The following is a 21,796-nucleotide window of genomic DNA, read 5'->3' on the forward strand; positions in this document are numbered from 1 at the left end:
TCAAAAGGTCGTGCAACAAAACATTACGTTAAGGAGGAGGAAGAGGAAGAGGAGGAGGAGGAGGAGGAGGAGGAAGAGGAAGAAGAGGAAGACGAAGAGGAAGAGGAAGAGGAGGAGGAAGAGGAGGAAGAGGAGGAGGAGGAGGAGGAAGAGGAGAAGGAAGAGGAGGAAGAGGAGGAGAAGGAAGAGGAGGAGGAGGAGGAGGAGGAGGAGGAGGAGGAGGAAGAGGAAGAGGAGGAGGAGGAGGAAGAGTTGGAAGAAGGGGGCACCATAATTTCTTTTTTTTAAATCCTGTGGAAGCAGAAAAGCAGCAATGTCTGACTTTTATTTGTTCATTTTCGTAGATTTTTTATTTATTATTAAGTTTGTCAGATTCAAGTTATTTCTGTAACCGTTGTGGGTTTTTATTTCATTAAATGAGGGGTAACAACAATTTTGACCACGTGTATATAATATCTGCTAGGGCACTCTGTGATTTTTGGGGGCACTCTGTATATATTATATCTGTTAGGGCACTCTGTCATTATGGGGCGGGGGCAGTCTGTATATATATTATATCTGTCAGGGCACTTTTACGTTAATGGGGCACTCTTGTTCAGTAGCTGTCAGGAAACCCTGGCATTCATTATGGAAGCACTCTAGTTTCTCAATATATGAGTGCGCTCTGACATTAAAGGGACACTTTCATTTTACACACTTTTGCATCTGACAATGTGGAAGTTCTGATAATTTTTGGGTAGATTTAGGACTTTCTTGGCCGTCTTCGAATCTTATTTTCCTTACAAGGCATCATAATAGAACGTCCTCGTTATTTCCTACCATGTCCTTATATTCCGAGCCGTCTGATTTCCTGCTTTTACGACCCTCCCAGTAATACTTATTGTCTCGTCGGTAAATCTTAGTGACAGGCAGGAGAGTGCGTGTATTAAGTAGAGATCCGCTCTCATAATGTCACCGCTGGTTAGGGGCTCTCTCTCCCTCGGGGGCACTGTGCGTCCTATAGGTAAGAGAGGCTGTCACTATAAATACAGGGCACTAATGCACTGCTGGGTGAGGCGGCTCCTTCTGCCATCCTTACGGAATATCAAAACGGACAGGGCACCTTGCAAATTTCCTCCACAGACGTCATTAACCCCTTTGTGCCGCTGAATATCCATGCAATGTGGAAGAGGTATCTTCATTTAGCTACCTGGGTCATATAGTGAAAGCACCAGGTGCACATGTGAAAGTGGGTGACCCCATGGATATATATGGGTTCCCATTATGATGTCTATATTTTCCACCTATGAAAAAATATACAATGTCCTAGATGGGTTACCTCTAATCGACAGTATACATATAAAGGAGTATTGTGGGTCTGAACTATGGGGTTTAGATTTGCTACACAGGAAATAAAAGCCCATATCTCAAGTGGGTGACCTCTGCTTAGTGGTGTAGCAATGGGCAATATGGGTCCCCAATTTGGTGGATGTATTTGCCACCTAAGAAAGAAAGGGCAATATATTTCTAGTGTGTGACTTTTTCTCAATGGTGTATGTAACAAGGGGTAAAGTAGGTCCCCATTATGGTACCTAGATTTGTTACTTAGGACACAAGGGCCAAGTCACTAGCAAGTGATCTCTGCTCATACCAAAGAGCAATATGGTCTACAATGTTATGCCTATATTTGCCACCTAAGATAGAAGGATCAATATTTCTAATGTGTGACTTCTGCTCAGTGGTGATTGTAACAAGTGCTAAAGTGGGTCCCCATAATGGTACCAAGATGGGTTATTTAGGACAGGAAGGCCAATATGAGTAGTAAGAGATCTCTGCTCATACCAAAGAGCAAGAAGGACCAATATCACTAGTGTGTGACCTCTGCTCAGTGGTGCATGTAACAAGGGGTAATGTGGGTGTCCATTATGGTACCTAGATTTGCTACTTAGTCCAGAAAGGCCAATATCCCTAGCAAGTGATCTCTGGTTATATCAAGGAGCAAAATTGGTCTTCTTAATTATGATGCCTTAATGTGCAATCTAGGACAGAAGGTCCAATATCTCTAGTGACCTCTACTGACCTCTGCTCAGTGGGGTAATGTGGATTCCCATTATGGTTCCTATATCTGCTCTATAAGCCAATCTCCTATGACCCCTGGACTAATTCCTTACCTGCCGTAGGATTGGAGGGGAGATTAGTCCTACATAGGTTCTCGTGACCCAGTAACAGAAAGAATGGGTCCAACTGGGACCCCACAGTCCACCTCAGTGCCTTATATATATTTGCCTCTGGTGGAGAATGATTTACATCTGTATAGACATCGTATATACACAGAAGGTACAGTTTGAAGACGTTGCAAGAATTTTTTTTTCTAATGAACTTTATTAAATAGCGCCATATCACAGTAAATATGTACATACACGGTATCCCCGTAACTGTGACATCCTGTACAATAATTGTGACGCATTAGTTATGGCGTCTGACGAAGAAGCAGGTATCTCCAGAAACTTGCTAATTTAATTAAACCTCGATGCCCAAATCTCCAGCCCAGAAACCCTCTCTGAATTTGGAAGTATCAGATATGGAGATATGAGATTATACACAGATCTCCATAGCTTCCAAATTGTAGCAACCTCTGTTTATAAGAGGTGGAGTTCAGCTCTGGAGAACAAACAGCTGCGCTAAGATAGTAACCTACATGGGTATATAGACAGAGGCGCTTTAGGGTCTTTTCACATGAGCATCACATCTGACATCACTGTTAAGCAAATGCAACACGTGTGAACATGCCCTTTAAATACTCTGTGCTGCTGACACCATAGCTTGTCCACTCCCCTTCCTCACATTATTACACTTCCTTACATGCAACGCATTAATATCATGACCATATATATATATATAGGAAGAAGCGGAGATCATGACTCATCTGGGTTTCTTGTCCTAAGAGCTTACAATCTAATGGTATATGATGCATCCAAGCACAAGAAAGTGGAGACGATGAGGGACATGTCAAGTAATGGATGATTTTGGCACAAGGAACCTATCAATGCTCTTCATGTAGATCTCCACGCTAGTCCCAACACGTGACCTAAGTCAGGAGGATACAGAATGTTCCATAAAATATTCCCAAACTCCTAGATTTTCCATCACTTAGCAGGAAAATATTAAGGATCCAAAGCAACAGGAGATACATTTGTTTCGAGAAGGTCCCCTACATGGGCTGTTGTATGGTGGTAGACCAGGGATTGGGTGTAACAGTTTTGGTTTGAGGACCCTTTCTTCTGATTGCTTCCCACCTCTGGAGTCTCATGTTTGGTGTGAGGACAGGCAAAGCCATTCATTGGTTGGGGCTTGTTTTGGATTATTGGGCTCTCCTCCATGCCAGGTATTTTAGGGCAGGTTTTCCACCCCGACAGTAAAAGTCATAGACCTGAAGTCTACAGAGGAAATTCTACAATCATTATGGTTTTATGGATCCATCACTCTAAGAAGATGGACCAACCAAAACGGACCACACAGAAGCTCATCTTCTATATTGTCATTGCAGATTGTGGATTTGTATATGGATTTGAGTTTCATAGGAGCATTGGTCAAAATAGCCAACGAGAAAGTGTTTCTACTGCTGAAATAACTGTTGTTGTGCTCTAGCTCACATCATACTCCATAGCTGCACTCACTATTCTGCTGGTGCAGTCACTGTGTACATACATTACATTACTGATCCTGAGTTACCTCCTGTATTATACTCCAGAGCTGCACTCACTATTCTGCTGGTGCAGTCACTGTGTACATACATTACATTACTGATCCTGAGTTACCTCATGTATTATACTCCAGAGCTGCACTCACTATTCTGCTGGTGCAGTCACTGTGTACATACATTACTGATCCTGAGTTACCTCCTGTATTATACTCCAGAGCTGCACTCACTATTCTGCTGGTGCAGTCACTGTGTACATACATTACATTACTGATCCTGTGTTACCTCCTGTATTATACTCCAGAGTTGCACTCACTATTCTGCTGGTGCAGTCACTGTGTACATACATTACATTACTGATCCTGAGTTACCTCCTGTATTATACCCCAGAGCTGCACTCACTATTCTGCTGGTGCAGTCACTGTGTACATACATTACATTACTGATCCCGAGTTACCTCCTCTATTATACTCCAGAGCTGCACTCACTATTCTGCTGGTGCAGTCACTGTGTACATGCATTACATTACTGATCCTGAATTACACCATGTATTATACTCCAGAGCTACAATCGCTATTCTGCTGGCGCAGTCACTGTGTACATACATTACATTACTGATCCTGAATTACATCATGTATTATACTCCAGAGCTGCACTCACTATTCTGCTGGTGCAGTCACTGTGTACAAACAGTACATTACTGATCCTGAATTACATCATGTATTATACTCCAGAGCTGCACTCACTATTCTGTTGGTGCAGTCACTGTGTACATACATTACATTACTGATCCTGTACTGATCCTGGGTTACATCCTATATTATACCCCAGAGCTGCACTCACTATTCTGTGGTGCAGTCACTGTGTACAGGATTAGTACATGATAAGTTATGTAATGTATGTACACAGTGACTGCTGCAGTAGAATAGTGAGTGCAGCTCTGGAGTATAATACAAGAGGTAACTCAGGATCAGTAATGTAATGTATGTACACAGTGACTGCACCAGCAGAATAGTGAGCGCAGCTCTGGAGTATACAAGATTAGTAATTCAGTATATGTACAACATACATTCTCACTAATCACGGTTGAGCTTGACTTTAGGACATTTCGGTAAATTATAAGATGCAGCCTTCGAATACAACTGAAACAAATATGTATATACAGCAGCGACGTGTAAGTCAGAGTCAGTATATCTATGTAAGGAACCTTCTGCATTACAGAGTATAGGCGTCTAATAAATGAACAAATATGTGATGCGGTCCATTGTCTCAGGGTTGGAGGAAGCTGTATTCAAGTAAGCCTTAATGGATGAAAAAGATATAGAATCAAGTCATACAGAGTCTGAGAAGTGTCCACCTGATCACAACATTCATCTTGAGAGTAATGGTATGGTGGATCGTCTAATCCAACAAGTCTTTACATCACAGATCAGGGCAGGAGGTTGGGGTGGTGGTACAGCAGAAGATAGGTGACATTCTAAGAAATGTATTTGGTTGGGCTTGGAATGTCTTTCAGAAACAGGTCATTGCATTGTCAGAGGTCTCATCAGATCTTCTCCCACTCTAGATGACCAGCAGACATTGGGGTCTGGTCTTCATTGTGCTGTCACAATCTTTATGGCGCCCACAATTGTGCATACCAGACCTTCCATGATCGGCTTCTACTAGAAGCTCTCTTGGCTTTGAAGTTTATGATATCACTCCACCATAGTTTAGAAGATTCGATGGACACCTTCTCTGAGTCTGAGGTCTGGGTTAAGCATTAGCAGAGCTTCTTCAGTGGTGTATACCAGAGTGATGGTCTTGTAGGAGATATTAATGCTTTCATGTTTGGTTTTTAGTTTCCATGCTCAGTGGCACATTTCACTGGAGAATGTCTAAATATACAGGTGGGGCCTTGACAAGAGCTTGGAGCTTGCGGTGGATCTCCTTAATGTTGAGCCTCTGCTGAGGTTCTCTCTGCCAACAGCCTTGCATGATGGTGTAGACCTCAGTGGGGCAGGTTCTAGGTCTTTCAAGCTCTCGTCCTTGGGTAATGCATTCAATGGCCTAGGGTGGAAGAAGTTGGATGAGCTGACGTGGAATAAACACAAGACATAGTAAACCAGGTTACTTATAATTTAGTCCTAATTTCACTACCGTCTAGTGGAGGTCAGAAGAATGTCTACGAGTAACGTGGGGAAATTTCTCTGGAGGAACCTTCACTACTACACTTTATGGAACATAAATGGTGACATCAGTGGACCAGGTATGTCCAAAATAATCAGTGCTGGCAAGATGAGCTCCACTGAGAGAATAGAAGAGGTCATACAGTTCATGAGCATGAGATTATAGTGAGAGTCTGACCAGCATCAGCCCAGCAGGGTGGAGGTGTCCTACTCCTCCTATACACAAGCAAGCTGGGCCAACACTGAACATATTATACCGGGAAAGGGCAGGAAGGTCTATCTATCTCTCTACTTCATATTGATGTAATAAAAACCAATGTGATATACTTTACGTAAGCAATCCACATGGGTCTTTCTACTGTGAAAGACCAACCTACTGTATCTATCTTTCCATCTCTCCATCTCCCTCTTTATCCCCATCTCTCTATATCCCTCTTTATCTGTCTCTCCATCTCTCTCTATCTCTCCCTCTCTTTCTCTCTCTATCTCTCGCTCCATCTATCTCCATCTCTCATTTTCCATTTATCTATCGGTTTCTTTCCATCTCTTCATCTCTCTCTTGCTCTGTGTGTGTGTCTCTCTTTACCTTTATATCTCTCTGTCTATCTTGTGATGACTCAGGGTTTGGCCTTTTGTGTTGGAGGTCATCTGTTCTTTATTAGGCCAGACATATGGTTCCTTTGTTTGTGAAACCAAGAGAAGTTAGCCATTGTCTCATGTGAGACTGATCGGAGCTCTATTGCCTGTAATGTAGATTGCCTCAGCCCTTCCGATTACATGGTTCAGATGAAAAGTATGCAATTGGATCGAACTAGCTACCAAGGATAGACTAGCCATCTCCACCAATCCTGTAAGAGAACTGAGTGGTATAAAAGGGCCTTGCTTCTGTCACCAGGAGAGTTATTCTACATGACCCCAGCTGGGGAGCTACGGTTCCACTCTATCGATTTCCCTCTATCTTTTTCTCTCTCTTCCCTCTCTCTATCTATCTAGCTCTATCCTTCTCTGTCCATCTCTCTATGTCTCCATCTCTCCCTTTCCCCCTCTTTTTCACCTATCTCTCTCTTTATCTCTCACCCTCTTCTTCTCCCTCTGTCTTTCTCTCTCCATTTTTCTCCCCATCTCTCTCGCTCCACTTTTACATCTCTCTCTCTTTGTCTCCCTCCAGCTCTATCTCTTCATTTCTCTATCTCCCCATCTCTTTATCTTCCCATCTCTTTATGTCTCCATCCCTCTACATCTCACCCTTCACTATTTTTGTAGACGCCGTGTGTCCATATAATGGGGCTGCGGCTTCCACTTGCTGTAAGGTAACAATCCCGATTCCCTGGAAACATAATTAGCCGTCAGGATAAATAATGTTGTGTTTGTAAATGTTCCCCCCCTGTGCCGGACGCCTCGGGCCCCGGTAACCTAATCCCTCCTGATGTAGTAAGAGCCACTTATCCGGTGTCTCCTGAGTTCATTACCTTCTCCGGTTCCTGACGAGGTCACTTACAGGACCCGCAGGGCAGCACAATCAAATTATCCCATCGAGCACTGGAAAAAATTAAAATCAGATCCTTCTTTCTTGATATTAATTTACTTATGGAGAAAGCTTTCTTGGCATCGGCCGGTAGGAACCTCACCGGCCAAGACGATTGCCTTCCAGTGCCCAGATGTCACCCAGGTTATCACATCTGGTCATCGTGTGATAGACATTTCTTGCTTTTTCTTTTTTAACTGCATGAGCATTGAACCCCAAGATACTTTGTACTTTACCTCTGTGTTGGAGAGCTGGTACCACGGCTGCTTCCCGTAGGTGAAGATCTCCCACAGGACCACGCCGAAGCTCCATATGTCGCTGTCTGTGGTGAATTTACGGTACAAGATGCTCTCGGGGGGCATCCAGCGGATTGGCAGCATAGTTCGACCCCCGACCTGTAAATATCAAGAATAGACCCCCCTCATTATCAGCTTGCACCCAGGAATCAGCAGGACGAGTTTTCATGCTCTGGATGTCAAGGAGATGGTTGCGAAAGGACTGAAGTGCAGAGTTCTGGGGCTGGTGGGCAGGGTCCATCCATGAATTTATTCACCTGTCTTGGCTACTGGCTGGGCTCTCCATATTTTTACACCATCTTTCTCTGCTCCTGTGCAAACTAACCAGGCGCTCACCTCTGAGGTCACCTCTCAAGCCCGATCGGCCGGCTCAGGTGTTGGCATGTTGCTTGAGTTTTCGGGTAGTTTGCATGCTCATTAGTACTAACTGTGGCCTCTAATACATTACTTAAGTCACCTGATCAATTCAACACTGCTACTTTACTGGCCTCTGCTACATTACTTGAGCCACCTGACCTACTCAATACTACTACTTTTGCAGGCTTTGCTACATTACTTGAGCCACCTAACATACTTAACACAATTACTTGTCATGCCAGAGCGTACAGACGCTAGGCGTGCAGCGTATCACAAGAGTAACAACGAACAGGAATGGTATAAAAGGAAGGCCCTGGAGATAGGGAGAGGGGGAGGGGACACATCCTGCAACTCACCTGAGTTTGTACCCTAAGCTCCCTAACGTTCCTATACGGGTCCTTCACCCCGTCAACGTCACGTGCCTAGGCCCTCAAATGCCCTGAACTTACTATGGCTAGTGAGAAGGCCGGCGAGAGCACTAGTCTCAACACTGTAATAATACAACTCAAGTGTAGGAAGACAGAGTGAAAATAAACACAAAAAGGAAAACACTCCAAGCTCCTCCAATGCAGCTAAACACCACAGATGCAATAGTCACGACCCCGCAGCTTCTTTCAGAGACTGGCTCCTGTAGCAGAGTTGAGTAAAGGCTGCTTTACATATGTCGATATGTCGTGCGATCGCACCCGCCCCCATCGTTTGTGCGGCACGGGCAATTTGTTGCCCGTGTCGCACAAAGTCGTAAACCCCTGTCACACGTACTTACCTTCTAAATGACCTCGCTGTGAGCGGCAAACATCCTCTTCCTGAAGGGGGACGGACGTTTGGCGTCACAGCGACGTCACACAGCGGCCGGCCAATAGAAGTGGGGGGGCGGAGATGAGCGGGACGTAAACATCCCGCCCACCTTCTTCCGCATTGCCGGCGGGACGCAGGTAACCTGTAATTTATCGTTCCCGGGTGTCACACGGAGCGACGTGTGCTACCTTGGGAACGATGAACAACCGGAGCACAGAAGGACGTTCGATTTTTAGAAAATGAGCGACGTGTCAACGAGCAACGATAAGGTGAGTATTTTTGCTCGTTCACAGTTGCACGTAGCTGTCACATAAAAAACTTATTTAGAAAAGTCCAGCAATACATCACCTGACATACTCAACCCTGCTACACTGCTGGTCTCTGCTAAATTACTTGAGTCACTTGACTGATGTAGCAGCATCCAGCACCGTAGCAGAATTGAGCCAGACAAGTGGGTTAAGTAATGCAGAAGAGTCCAGCAATGCCAGAGTTGAGTATGTTACAGTCCAGCAACACATCACGATATACTCAACCCTGCTACGTTGCTGGGCTCTGCTACATCAATAAAGTGGCTCACGTAGCAGAATTGAGGCAGAAAATTGGCTCAAGTAATGTAGCAGAGTCCCACAATGTAGCAGAATAGAGTCAGTGTATCAGTGACATACTCAACACTGCTACATTGTCATGATTTGCTACTTCACTACAGTAAAGGGTGCTTTACACACTGTGACATCGCTAACGATATATCGTCGGGGTCACGTCGTTAGTGACGCACATCCGGCGCCGGCAGTGACATTGCAGCGTGTGACACCAATGAGCGACGATCAATGACCGAAAAATCGTTTAAAAACGGTGATTGTTGACACGTCGCTCCCTTCCTTAATATCGGAGCTGCTGCAGATATCGCTATGTGTGACACCGCAGGAACGAGGAACATCTCCTTACCTGCGTCCACCAGCTATGTGGAAGGAAGGAGGTGGGCGGGATGTTACGTCCCGCTCATCTCCGCCCCTCCGCTTCTATTGGACGGCTGCTTAGTGATGCCTCAGTGACGTCGCTATGATGCCGAACGCACCTCCCCCTTGAGGGAGGGATTGTTCGGCGGTCGCAGCGACATCGCTGACAAGGTGTGTGTGTGTGACGCTGCCATAGCGATAATGTTCGCTACGGCAGTGTGCACCAAATGTCGCACGTACGACGGGGGCAGGTGCTATCACGCATGACATCGCTAGAAATCGCTAGTGATGTCGCAGTGTGTAAAACCCCCTTAAGTCTGCTGATTTGCCCAACCCCTCTGCTACACCAACAAATCTTCTCTGTTGTCGGAGTCGCCAACTACCCTGTACTCTACAGTTTTGCTGGTGAGGGCAGAAGATGCTTCCTTCAGTCTAGGAGGGTCATGTTTCTTCTTGGTGTAGGGGGTCTCAATGCTCCCTGGGAAAACTTATGTTAATTAGTTCTCTTCAAAAAGAAAGAGCCCTCTCTCTAGCGACACCTATTGGATGTAGCTATTACTACAATTACAGGCACTACTATTGATCCTATTAAGAAGCTAAAATGATGTCCCAGACCCTCCGTCTTTAACTCCCCCTCAGTTTTCCCCTCCATTCTTGGATTTTTCCATGCACTAAGTGATTTTCTTATATTCCCATCATAGCCCGGCATTAAATATGAATACGAGACTGACAAAGAGACAACTTCAGAGCACTAAAAGGGAAAGAAGGAGGCTCGGGCAATCCAGGATGTCACAAGTTCAAATCCCGCTAGAGCCCTTGAACGATATGAAGATGGATGGGATCTCCTGACTGCTCCGAGGACTTGGCAGGTGCTCACGGTTCACATGGGCTATAAAGTCTCCATCTGGACCGGTGCCATTAGCATCGCATGGCAGCTAAACGCTCCATCGTATCTCTTACTTACAAATGCATCGGCTTTTTATTAGGATTACCATCCAGCAGAAATCCTAATTCGATAGGGCTTTTCCAGCTTTAGGGGAGATTTACAGCAACCTCTGGCTAATGCAGGTGGGGAGGGATTTAGTGCTGCATTCTCGCATTAAGTGGCTCTGGAGATAAGTGGATTTTTGCGCAGTGACTACATCCTGGGGTTGAGGGTTTAACTTTTTAACGCTTTTACTGTAAAGAATCCTTTCCTGTATTGATAAAAAAGGATCAACTATTCTTCTCATATATATGTCACTATTTGGAATCCATATTGACCCTATCCTATATAGATCATATGTAAAGTTTTTTTTTTTCCAAGCTGAGCTCTTTTAACCCTTTTGTTCTCAAATCCCTGTTCACTTTTGAACACTCTCCTCGCTCTCCTGTGAAAGCCAAAACCGTTCCTCCTATTTAATACGAAGGATTTCTTAAGGGGAAATATTGAATATGTATCAGATTTATATTTTTGCTTTCGCAGCTGCTGCTTGGCATTGAGCTTAATCTTAACTAATGTATTTATAGGGGTTTCTGGTTTAGAATATTGATGGTCGAGAGTTGGATGGCGGTTGATTGGACTGGAAAGTTATTGCCCTGCTATTGGATCTTTTCACGTGGGCAGTAACGACTAAAGAAGTCAATAGCTGCTCATTAAGGAGGGTTTTCAAAGGGAGTAAGTTGCTCCACCCCTTGTTATATGGAGACGACAAATGCTCTCAAGTATGGCAACCTCTCTTCGGCTTCCTCCATGGTTTTATGGGGTTAAGTTTTGGCTATGGGACAGTTCATACCCCTCCATCCTTTTTGATGCCTATTTTTTTTATAAGGATCTATACAAAGGTCCCAAACTTGGCCATCGATATGAGTCCACGTAGAGGTGAATGGACGTAGACTGTCAACCCAACAACCACCACAAGGGTGGAAGACCAACCCCACGTACCATGCGAAAACCTGGCCATTTATGGACCTTCTAATGTACATACCCGGTAGTAGTCGGTGCTGTAGATATCTCGGGACATGCCAAAGTCACCGATCTTGACGATTAGATTGTTCCCAACGAGGCAGTTCCTGGTGGCAAGATCCCGATGGACGAAGTGTAGAGATGCCAGGTAAACCATGCCTGAGGCGATCTGGGAGGCGATTTGTAACATCTGGGTCAGGTTGAGCTGTCCATACGGTTGTCCATTGCCGTTATCCAGAATCTTGGCATCTGGTCCATGGGACCTGTGTAATAGATAAAGAAGACACATCTTGTAGACCATCAGAAGATATCATCTTCAGGAGATGGATCTATTGTGAGGTCCAAAGATCTGATGGTCTATGGACTCCTATCAACCAGTTCCAAGTCGGGAAGGAACCAATCCTTAAAAGTAGCTTGCCTTAAGTTGGCCAATCCCCAAAAATAAGGGTTATCTTTAAAGGGGTTTGCCCATGATTCAAACTTAACAACTATCCACAAGAAGTGATATGTTTCTGATCTCTGGGATCCCCAGTGATCATGGGAAAATTACCCATTTTAGCACAGTGGTTGCTATGTGTATCCCTCAAAGGCTATGGGAGTTCTAGAGATTTTTGAGCATGGTGCTAAGCTATCCATCCGTTCCGTAGACTGTGAAAGGATCAGTAGTGCACATGCAAAACAGATAGGGTCCCACCATTCGAGAACAAGGGATGTGGATGTAGTTGCACAAGCGCAGCGCTCTTAGCATGAACATACAAAATAGACCCTCGCTCTTTATAACCTGCCCCGATCGGATGCAATTGTTCCAAACCCCCAACAGCAAACAGAGACCATTTTACAACCATAGATGCATCAGGTATGGGGGAAACCAAGTTCCTGCCCATATTAGAAATACTTCATGTAGCAGAGAGCCGCGATTAGTGAGCAGCCAACCCCCGACAAGATACATTTCTCAGTCCCAGTGTAACAATAACCATAAAACACAGTGTCTCTGCGATCTCCCCATCAGTACCCGGACACTGCGCGATGCCACTGGCAGCCCATCGTCTATGTCTAATACCTACGGGACCAATCAAAAAGTCTCTGTTTATTTCAACTGATGGGCAATTTTCTTCTATTTGAGCCTCTCAGACAGATAATCTAATCAATATTGCAGAGAGGAGTGCATTAGCTGGAGAGATGGCAGGCGGAGGAGGAGAGAGGCGCATCCACCGTTATTATGGCAGCTCCCCAGTATGGGGGGTGAGGAGGGGGAAGTGTCGGCAGAAGAGAAGCTGTAAAGATGGAAATAGGGAGCGAGGCTTGTCATTTCTCTTAGGTGTGGACAAGAGTTTGAAAAAAACGGATTTTTGTGTACTCACCGTAAAATCGTTTTCTCTTAGCCATCATTGGGGGACACAGGACCATGGGTGTTATGCTGCCTATCCATAGGAGGACACTAAGTAGATGCAAAAGCATAGCTCCTCCTCTGCAGTATACTACACCCCCTGGCCGGGCCAGGCAACCTCAGTTTTAGTACACAAGCAGTAGGAGAAAAAAAAACAGTAAAAACTTCTCAACAGAGGAACATGAGAAAAGAGGAGTCATAACCAAATAAGGTACTGAGAGAGCCAAAGCCCAACAGGGCAACAGGGTGGGTGCTGTGTCCCCCAATGATGGCTAAGAGAAACCGATTTTACGGTGAGTACACAAAAATCCGTTTTTCTCTGACGCCTCATTGGGGGACACAGGACCATGGGACGTCCTAAAGCAGTCCATGGGTGGGAAACATAAAAGAAGACAACACAACCCAAGGACTAGGAACCAGTCTCAGACAGCCTGGAGCGCTTACTGAGAGAGGTGCTCTACTGCCGTTTGCAGAATTTTCCTACCCAGATTTGCCTCAGTTGAAACCTAGGTATGGACTCTGTAATGCTTTGAAAACGTATGTAGGCTAGACCAGGTCACAGTCTTGAGGCTGCTTTACACGGTACGACCGATTGTGCAATTTCACAATTGATCGTACCCGCCCCCGTCCTTTTTGCGTCACGGGCAAATCGCTGCCCGTGTCGCACAAAGTCGGTAAACCCCGTCACACGTACTTACGCTGTGGGCGGCGAACGTCCACTTCCTGGAGTGGGAGGGACGTTCGGCGTCACAGCGACGTCACACGGCCGCCGGCCAATGGAAGCGGAGGGGCGGAGATGAGCGGGACGTAAACATCCCGCCCACCTCCTTCCTTCACATAGCCGGCGGCGGCCGCGTGACGCAGGTGAGCTGCTGTTCATCGTGCCCGTGGTGTCACACGGAGCGGCGTGTGCTACCACGGAAACGATGAACAACTAAATTAAACGATATTATGGAACCTAGCGACCAGTACAAGACTCACGATTTGTGAGTGATACTGCGTTGCTAGGAGGTGTCACACAGGCCGGCATCGCCAGCGATGCCGGATGTGCGTCACAAAAACCGTGACCCCCGACGATCTATCGCACGATAGATTGTCTGGTGTAAAGCAGCCTTTACACACCTGTTCCACTGAAGCCTGATGCCGAATGGCCCACTAAGCGCCAACTGCTCGCAGCCCACTAGGAATGGGCTTGAGTTGCAAGCGGTAGACTTCCTGGATCGCCTAGGAGGCTGGCGTCCGTGGTCAGGACCAGCCAGTTCACTGGGAGAAAAGATCTCCCCTTCGATAGGGATGAGGACCGAAGCCACCAGCGGAGTGCGTACCTGACTGAAGGCGTCAGGTGAAGATGTCTGTCCAGGGAGAAGGGGCTCTTGTCCCAGGCCGCTAGAAGGGCTAGCTGCAGTGGGCGGAGGTGCAGTTGAGCAAAGGGTACTGCTTCCATAGCTGCCACCATCCTGCCGAGCACTTTCATGCTGAATCGAATGGAGCGAAACGGAGGACGAAGAAGGCAGCGTACCGCTCGTTGAAGAGCGATCGCCTTGTCCTGAGGGAGAAGGATCAAGCCCCGACGGATGTCCAGGGACATGCCCAGGAATGTGATGGATCGTGATGGGATCGGGGATGATTTGTCCAGATTCACTAGCCACCCTAAGCGGGATAGGGTGTCCACAGTGATGTGTACGCTGGTTGAGCAGTCGCGGAAGGAGGGGGCCTTGGTAAGGAGGTCGTCCAAGTAAGGGAGAACGACTACTCCCCTGGCGTGAAGGACGCTCATGGCGGCCGCCATGACTTTGGTGAAGACCCTTGGTGTGGTGGCAAGGCCGAAGGGTAGAGCTACGAATTGAAAGTGGGAGTCCTGAATTGCGAAGCGGAGGAACTTTTGGTGATCTGGGGCAATGGGTATGTGCAGGTACGCGTTCTTGAGGTCTATGGAGGCGAGGAATTCCCCTTCGACCATGGATATAATAATGCACCTTAGGGACTCCATTCTGAATCTCCGTACGTGCACATGTTTGTTTAGGTGTTTGAGGTCCAGGATGGGTCGAACTGACCCATCGTTTTTGGGGACCACAAAGAGGTTGGAATAAAACCCCCCGAACTTCTCGTCGTCTGGAACAGGTATTATCACTCCTGCTGTTTGGAGCGAGTGGATTGCTGAGAAAAAAGCTTTGTGTCGTTTTCGAGTCTTTGGGGGGTTTGAGAGAAAGAACCGACTCGGGGGTCGGGTCCGAAATTCTATGTGGTAACCGGAAGACACAAGGTCTCACACCCATTTGTCGTCTGAGGCGGCAGCCCAGATGTGATGAAAGAGCCGCAGTCGACCTCCTACAAGGAGTGTGTCTTCCGGGGCGCCGAAGGAGTCATGAGGGGGGAAAACGTCGTGGCCGAGTCTCCCTAGTCCTGGACTGTTTCGGTCTAGGCTGCCATGACGAAGTGGGTTTCGGGGAGAGCTGAGAAGGTCAGTCCCTGCGTAGTCCGGGGCTGGTGGCGGGGACAGCACGGGATGTCGACCAACCAAATGAGTTCCGAAAGGAGCAGAACGAGGACTGTGGGCGTCTGGTGAAGGACTTCCTGGACTTCAGCTGGGGAAGGGAGGTACTCTTTCCTCCCGTGGCGTCAGAAATGAGCTTGTCCAGACGTTCGCCAAACAATCGGTCTGGAAAAAAAGGGAAGGCCCGTGAGAGACTTCTTGGAGGCAGAGTCCGCTCGCCATTGTCGGAGCCAGAGAGCTCTACAGATGGCTATGGTGCTTGAGGCGGCAAACGCTGCGCAAGTAGCAGCGTCCATAGAGGCCTGCATGAGGTACTCCGCCGCAGCGGCAATTTGAGCTGTTACCTCTGTGAAGGTATGAGTGAACTGGGATTCCTCAAGCGAAGTGTTAAGGGATTCTGCCCAGAACGAGATCGCCTTTGCGGCCCACACAGTGGCAAAGGAGGGCAAGAGGGAGGAACCCGCAGCCTCAAAAGCAGAGCGGGCGAGGTGCTCCACCTGTCTGTCTGTCGGGTCCTTGATGGAGGAACTATCGGGTAAAGACAGGAGCGTCTTTGTGGTAAGGTGGGAGACCGGGGGGTCGACCGAGGGCGGATCGGCCCAGCCCTTAGGGGCAGGTGAGGCAAAAGGGTACCAGGACTCCATGAGTTTTCGGTTACCGAAGCGCCTGTCAGGCTTCTCCCTTTGCTTTGTGAGGATATCCTGAAACTCTGGGTGATCAGCGAAAACCTTTTGGGGTTTCCTTGCCCTCTTAAAGGAGCAAATAAACAGCGTGAGTCCCTGAGCCCTGGGACCTCCCCCTGCCACCGGGAAATTATCTGCAGGACTTTCTGCAAACAGGAGGGACTTCCCCCCTCCTCCAGCCAGCAGGCTAGAGAAAAGTTAACACTGTGTGTGCAGGATCCTTGGGGCTCTCCTCCTTGCACTCAGCAAGAGACTTTCTCATAATAAATACTGTAAATGTCCTGGGAGCCTTCCCTGCAGCGTCTTTTCTCCCTTTGTCTGGGAAACCAGTCAGGGGGGATCTCACCTTAAAACACTGCTTCAGTCGAGGCAGTGAAAATAGCAGTCAGTTTGCTGTGTCCGGTCACACCAGTGCCATATTCAACTTAGAGCCTGCAAAGAGGGGCTGAGGAATTGGTGCCATATTCAACTCAGAGCCTGCAAAGAGGGGCTGAGGAATTGGGCTATAGGGGTACAGGCCTCTACCCTGGGCTTTGGAAAATCGGTGTCTGTGGAACCCGTCGTCCAGCCCAGGATCCAGCGTCGGAGGAGGGGGTACGTGGAGGCGACAATCCACGTTCCCGCCCGTTGATGGTAGTGGGAGATCGGTCCCAAAAGGAAACCGTCGCCCTCAAAAAATAACAAACCTTGAAAGGAAGTGCCTCCTACAGACACTAAGCTAAAACTGAGGTTGCCTGGCTCGGCCAGGGAGTGTATACTGCAGAGGAGGAGCTATGCTTTTGCATCTACTTAGTGTCCTCCTATGGATAGGCAGCATAACACCATGGTCCTGTGTCCCCCAATGAGGCGTCAGAGAAAAAATTTAATTAATTTGAAAATATTAACCGCAGAACAATTAATCAAATTCGAGGAATCTTTCTTGAGTTGAAACCCAAACACAAAGGTGTGGGGATGAGTGAACTTGAATCGTAAAGTTTCGGGTCACGCCTATTTTTGATAACCAGCGGAAAAAAAGCAGACAGTTGAAGGCTGCGGCCCTTAGTTGTCTGCTTTACCTTGGCTGGTTATCAAAAATAAGGAGGACCCTACGCAGTTTTTTTTATATTATTGAAATAATTCAAAAAACGGCGTGGGGTCCCCCCTATTTTTGATACCCAGCCAATGTAAAGCAAACTGCTTGGGGCTGGTATTATGAAGCAGAGAAAGTTCATGGTTATTTGGCCTTTCCCATCCTAAAAATAGCAGCCCGCCACCTCTACAAAATTGGTGCATCACATTTAATGCAACATTTCTGGCAATTTATCTGGCTCTTCCTGACTGCCCTTGTGTGGTGGCAATTGGGGTAATATTTTGGGGGGTTGATGTCACCTGTGTAATGTCAGCTGGCATCAAGGAAAACTATACAGACAGATGCCCACAGAAGTGGAGCATCCATTAGATGAGCCAGTTCTAACATGTTGCCTGGCTCTTCCCGATTGCCCTGGTGAATTGGCAATTGGAGTAATACCTGTGGGGTTATTGTCAGCTGTGATTTGGCATCAAGCCCAGGGGTTAGTAATGGAAAGGCATTTATTCCCCACATGTATTATCCTGAATGCCACTGCACCAGAGCAATCGTGGTTGTGCCACTTCTGGAGTTGCTGCAGGCTGCTATTTTTAGGCTGGGAAGGGCCAAATAACTATGGGCCTTCCAGTCCTGATAATAACAGTCCCCAGCTGTCTGCTGGTTATCAAAAATAGGGGGGACTCCACTCTATTTTTTAAATGATTTAAAAAAATAATAGAAAAAAAAAATGGCATGAGATCGTCTCTTTTTGATAACCAACCAAAGTAATTCAGACAGCTGAGGGCTACCACTCACAGCTTTCAGCTTTACTTGTACTGGTTATCAAAAATAGGGGGGGGACCCCACAATATTTTTTTCATTTTATTTATTCCCTATCCATATTTATTGCAGAGAAATTGTTCTGCTCTCATCTCCTTTTTACATCCCTGTAGCTCTTACTACGACCATTTTAAAGCCATTTTACTGCACAGACGTTCGGGTCCCCATTGACTTATATGGGGTTCGAGGGCTGGGGTCAAGTCCGGGTCCCGAACTGAACTGAATATTTAACTAAAGTCTGGCCTAACTCAGAGAACCCAAACTTCCACGGGTCCACTCATCCCTACAACGTGAGCCAAACCTGTCAATTTTAGAAGAACTCCCAACACTCTCCTGATGGTGGGGGGGAAGTAGGATGGCATATGCTGCATTCCAACAAGTCCAATCCTTTGTTTTCACAATAGATAAGACACAGCTAGAGGTACCCTCTCTTAAGAATGGACCCATGTATATTTGGTAGTTAAGAGGAGCGGCTGTTGACAATGTTTTTTTTTGGGGGGTGGGGGGGGTTTAGAAAAGTTTAGGCTAGTACTGATATCTTCAATCCTTACTGAGCATAGCTGCTCTGTGCTAGTCTCTCCCTACTTACTGCAGCCTCAGCGATCACATGTTGATAGAGAACGTAAGCAAAAACCGATAGGATCCAACAGAATGGCTAAGCTTCAATGTCAACTCCTGAGCAATCAATCTTTGGAGCTAGACCCCCTACTTCCCATGGAGGTCCATCACAATAAAACTTTGTACTCGATATTACCTAATGAATTCCAACCCAAAATCCTCAGCCGGCCATTCCATCCATAACCTTCCTACTCATCTACACATATGTCCTTCTCCTTCATGGACCATTCTTGAGATCTACATGGATGGGCCAAGTTCCCATGATTTGGTCTATGGTCATAGACCAAAGTTCAGAAAAAAAGCCCCCACCTCCCTATTAGCTGAGAGTATCCTGTAAAAAGAGACACTTGTCTAAGCCAAAAAGTCTACTTTGGCAACTGACCTGAGGAAGCGGTTGAGGTCTCCATGCTTCATGTACTCAAACACCATGATGAGTGGTTCCCCATCGGTGCAGACACCATAAAACTTCACAATATGTTCGTGTTGAAGGACGGTGAGAAGCTCGGCCTCTCGCTGGAAGTCCTGGCGGGCCATCTCGGTGGCTTCTTTAAGAGCCTGTAGAGAAGGAGAACATATCCACACTGGTAAGGAACATTGTTTTTTAGATAACAGGTGGGTTTGGAAAGGCACAGAAGAGGAGGGAATTTGATCTCCTTGTCTATTTTTTAAGAAGTTGCCCCATCTTGGTGTAAGGTGGTAGACTGTTGCTGTCAGACTTCTGTCCCTCAAGACACCAATCGCATTATGTATTGTCCTGTAGTGTAATGTGAATTGTGTCCTGCCTCTTTGTATATATTGAGACACAAATTGTGATGGTAATGTCATGCATTATAATGTGTTCCTGTATAATGTTCAACATTTTTATATGTAGTTACCAAATTATAGGGTAAGAGATAATTAATTGTTGGGACTAGGCCACAATGGGAGGGGTTAGTTCATTAGTTTATAAGGAAAGAGATGGTTCCTTCTAGAAAGTTAGTGAAGACTCAGTGTGTGACAGTAACATACTACTAGTCTGTAGATCATCAAAGGGGCATATAGTGGGTGATTTGTGGCAGGAGAAGAGGAGAAAGGAGACCAAATTGGAGATAGCATGATCCTGAAGTGTTGACCGAGACACGAAACATGTGACAACACTAAGCCTAAAGACTGGCCTTCTAGCGAAGTAGCCCCCTGGCACAAAGGTCCGGAGAATGGGAGTCTAGCAGTAAGGCTCCAATCCTCAAAGGTAACAGGCGGAGATGGACTGGTATGTTTGCGTTGATGGCTTTCTCAGGCGAAGTCTCCCCAAGTGTCTGAGAGCACAAGGCTCTTTTCTGGCACTACTGACTACTCCCTTACCCCCTCTACGAGGAGAAGACATTTGGATACGGAAGAGTCTGAGAGCACAAGGCACTACTCTGGCCATAATGGCAAAAACTCCCTCCTCTACAAGGAGATTGTACGTGGAGGAAAGGGACCGTCGTGTTAGGTTGGGTTGTGCTGGGACTCACAGGACCAGTAAGATCAAAAACAACCCAGCAAGAACTGAGAATGTGTCTGAATACACTCTATAGACTTTACTGAACTTGAAAGGGTTCAGAGGCGGGCTACTAAAATAATAAATGGAATGGGTGCATTACAATACACGAAAAGGTTATCAAAATTAGGTCTATTTACTCTAGAAAAGAGAAGACTTAGGGGAGACCTAATAAATATGTACAAATATATCAGAGGGCCATATAGAGATCTCTCCCATGATCTGTTTGTACCAAGGACTATGACAAGAACAAGGGGGCATTCTTTTCGATTGGAGGAAAGAAAATTCCTACATCAGCATAGAAGAGGGTTCTTCACGGTAAGAGCAGTGAGGCTCTGGAACTCTCTTCCTGAGGAAGTGGTGATGGCCAAGTCACTGAATGAATTTAAGAGAGGAATGGATGCATTTCTTGTTAGCAAAAGTATAGAAGGTTATAAATGGCATAATCTTACAGGTAGATAGAAGAGCGACCAAGATTATTAGAGGAATGGGTGGGCTGCAATACCAAGACAGGTTATTAAACTTGGGGTTAGTTAGTTAGGAAAAACAAAGGCTTAGGGGGGATCTAATCACAATGTATAAATATATGAGGGGACAGTACAGAGACCTTTCCAAAGATCTCTTTACACCTAGGCCTGCGACTGGAACACGGGGGCATCCGCTACGTCTTGAGGAAAGAAGGTTTAATCATAATCACAGATGAGGACTCTTTACTGTACGAGCAGTGAGACTATGGAGCTCTCTGCCGTATGATGTTGTATTGAGGGATTCACAAGTAAAATTTTAGCAGAGCCTGATCGCATTAATTGAAAAATATAATATTACCAGTTATGTATATTGGATTTTATGACAGGGTGTTGATCCAGGGAACTAGTCTGATTGCCGGATGTGGAGTCAGGAAGGAATTTTTTTCCCCATTGGAGCTTATTTGACACATTGGGGTTTTTTTGCCTTCCTCTGGATCAACATGTTAGGCTACGGGTTGAACTAGATGGACTTAGAGTCTCCCTTCAACCTTAAAAACTATGAAACTATGACTTGAAACATGCTGAAATATATTTGCCTGCTACCTTGTGTATGAAGTTGTTAATGAAGATAATCATTGAGTGATTGAGTGATATTCTGTTGTTTAAAATGAACTGGTGGACTCTTTTTGGAAACGAGTTGTCACCTAGACCTGGCCAGCCAAATTCATCAACAACATGTGGATTACGCTAGTGTAAGTGCCCAACTTTATAAGTCCACACCCCCAGCCAGGATCATGTCCTTTTTGTAACATGCCGGGGCATCTGGAGTCAATTCCTCGCCCAAGACGACCGCTCCGCGACACTAAACATTGGTGGCCATTTTCATATTCCCAATTATGAGACAATTATTAGAGTTTAGAAATAATCCAAACTGACCCTCGTTCTAGAGAACCTTTGGTGCCAAGGAATTATTAAGATACCCATAGGTTCCTGTTTAGGTCACTATGGGCAAGTGGTGA

The 21,796-nt window shown here is 46.2% G+C and overlaps 1 protein-coding gene across 5 annotated transcripts in view; it reads right to left on the reverse strand.

Annotated features, from left to right (window-relative positions):
* Positions 1 to 2,353: 2,353 nt before the first annotated feature.
* The window catches only part of NTRK1 (neurotrophic receptor tyrosine kinase 1), a 133,944-nt gene continuing 114,501 nt past the window's right edge, over positions 2,354 to 21,796 (reverse strand). For all 5 annotated transcript variants that reach the window (XM_075330583.1, XM_075330582.1, XM_075330579.1 and 2 more), the window contains exons 14-17: positions 19,174 to 19,346; positions 11,747 to 11,987; positions 7,609 to 7,767; positions 2,354 to 5,728 (exon numbers count right to left, since the gene is read on the reverse strand). In XM_075330583.1, the coding sequence (XP_075186698.1) occupies positions 5,543 to 5,728; positions 7,609 to 7,767; positions 11,747 to 11,987; positions 19,174 to 19,346 (759 nt within the window). In that variant the 3' untranslated portion in view covers positions 2,354 to 5,542. The remainder of the gene's footprint in view (positions 5,729 to 7,608; positions 7,768 to 11,746; positions 11,988 to 19,173; positions 19,347 to 21,796) is intronic.

This window comes from Anomaloglossus baeobatrachus, chromosome 12, assembly GCF_048569485.1.
Source record: "Anomaloglossus baeobatrachus isolate aAnoBae1 chromosome 12, aAnoBae1.hap1, whole genome shotgun sequence".
Lineage (NCBI taxonomy): Eukaryota > Metazoa > Chordata > Amphibia > Anura > Aromobatidae > Anomaloglossus > Anomaloglossus baeobatrachus.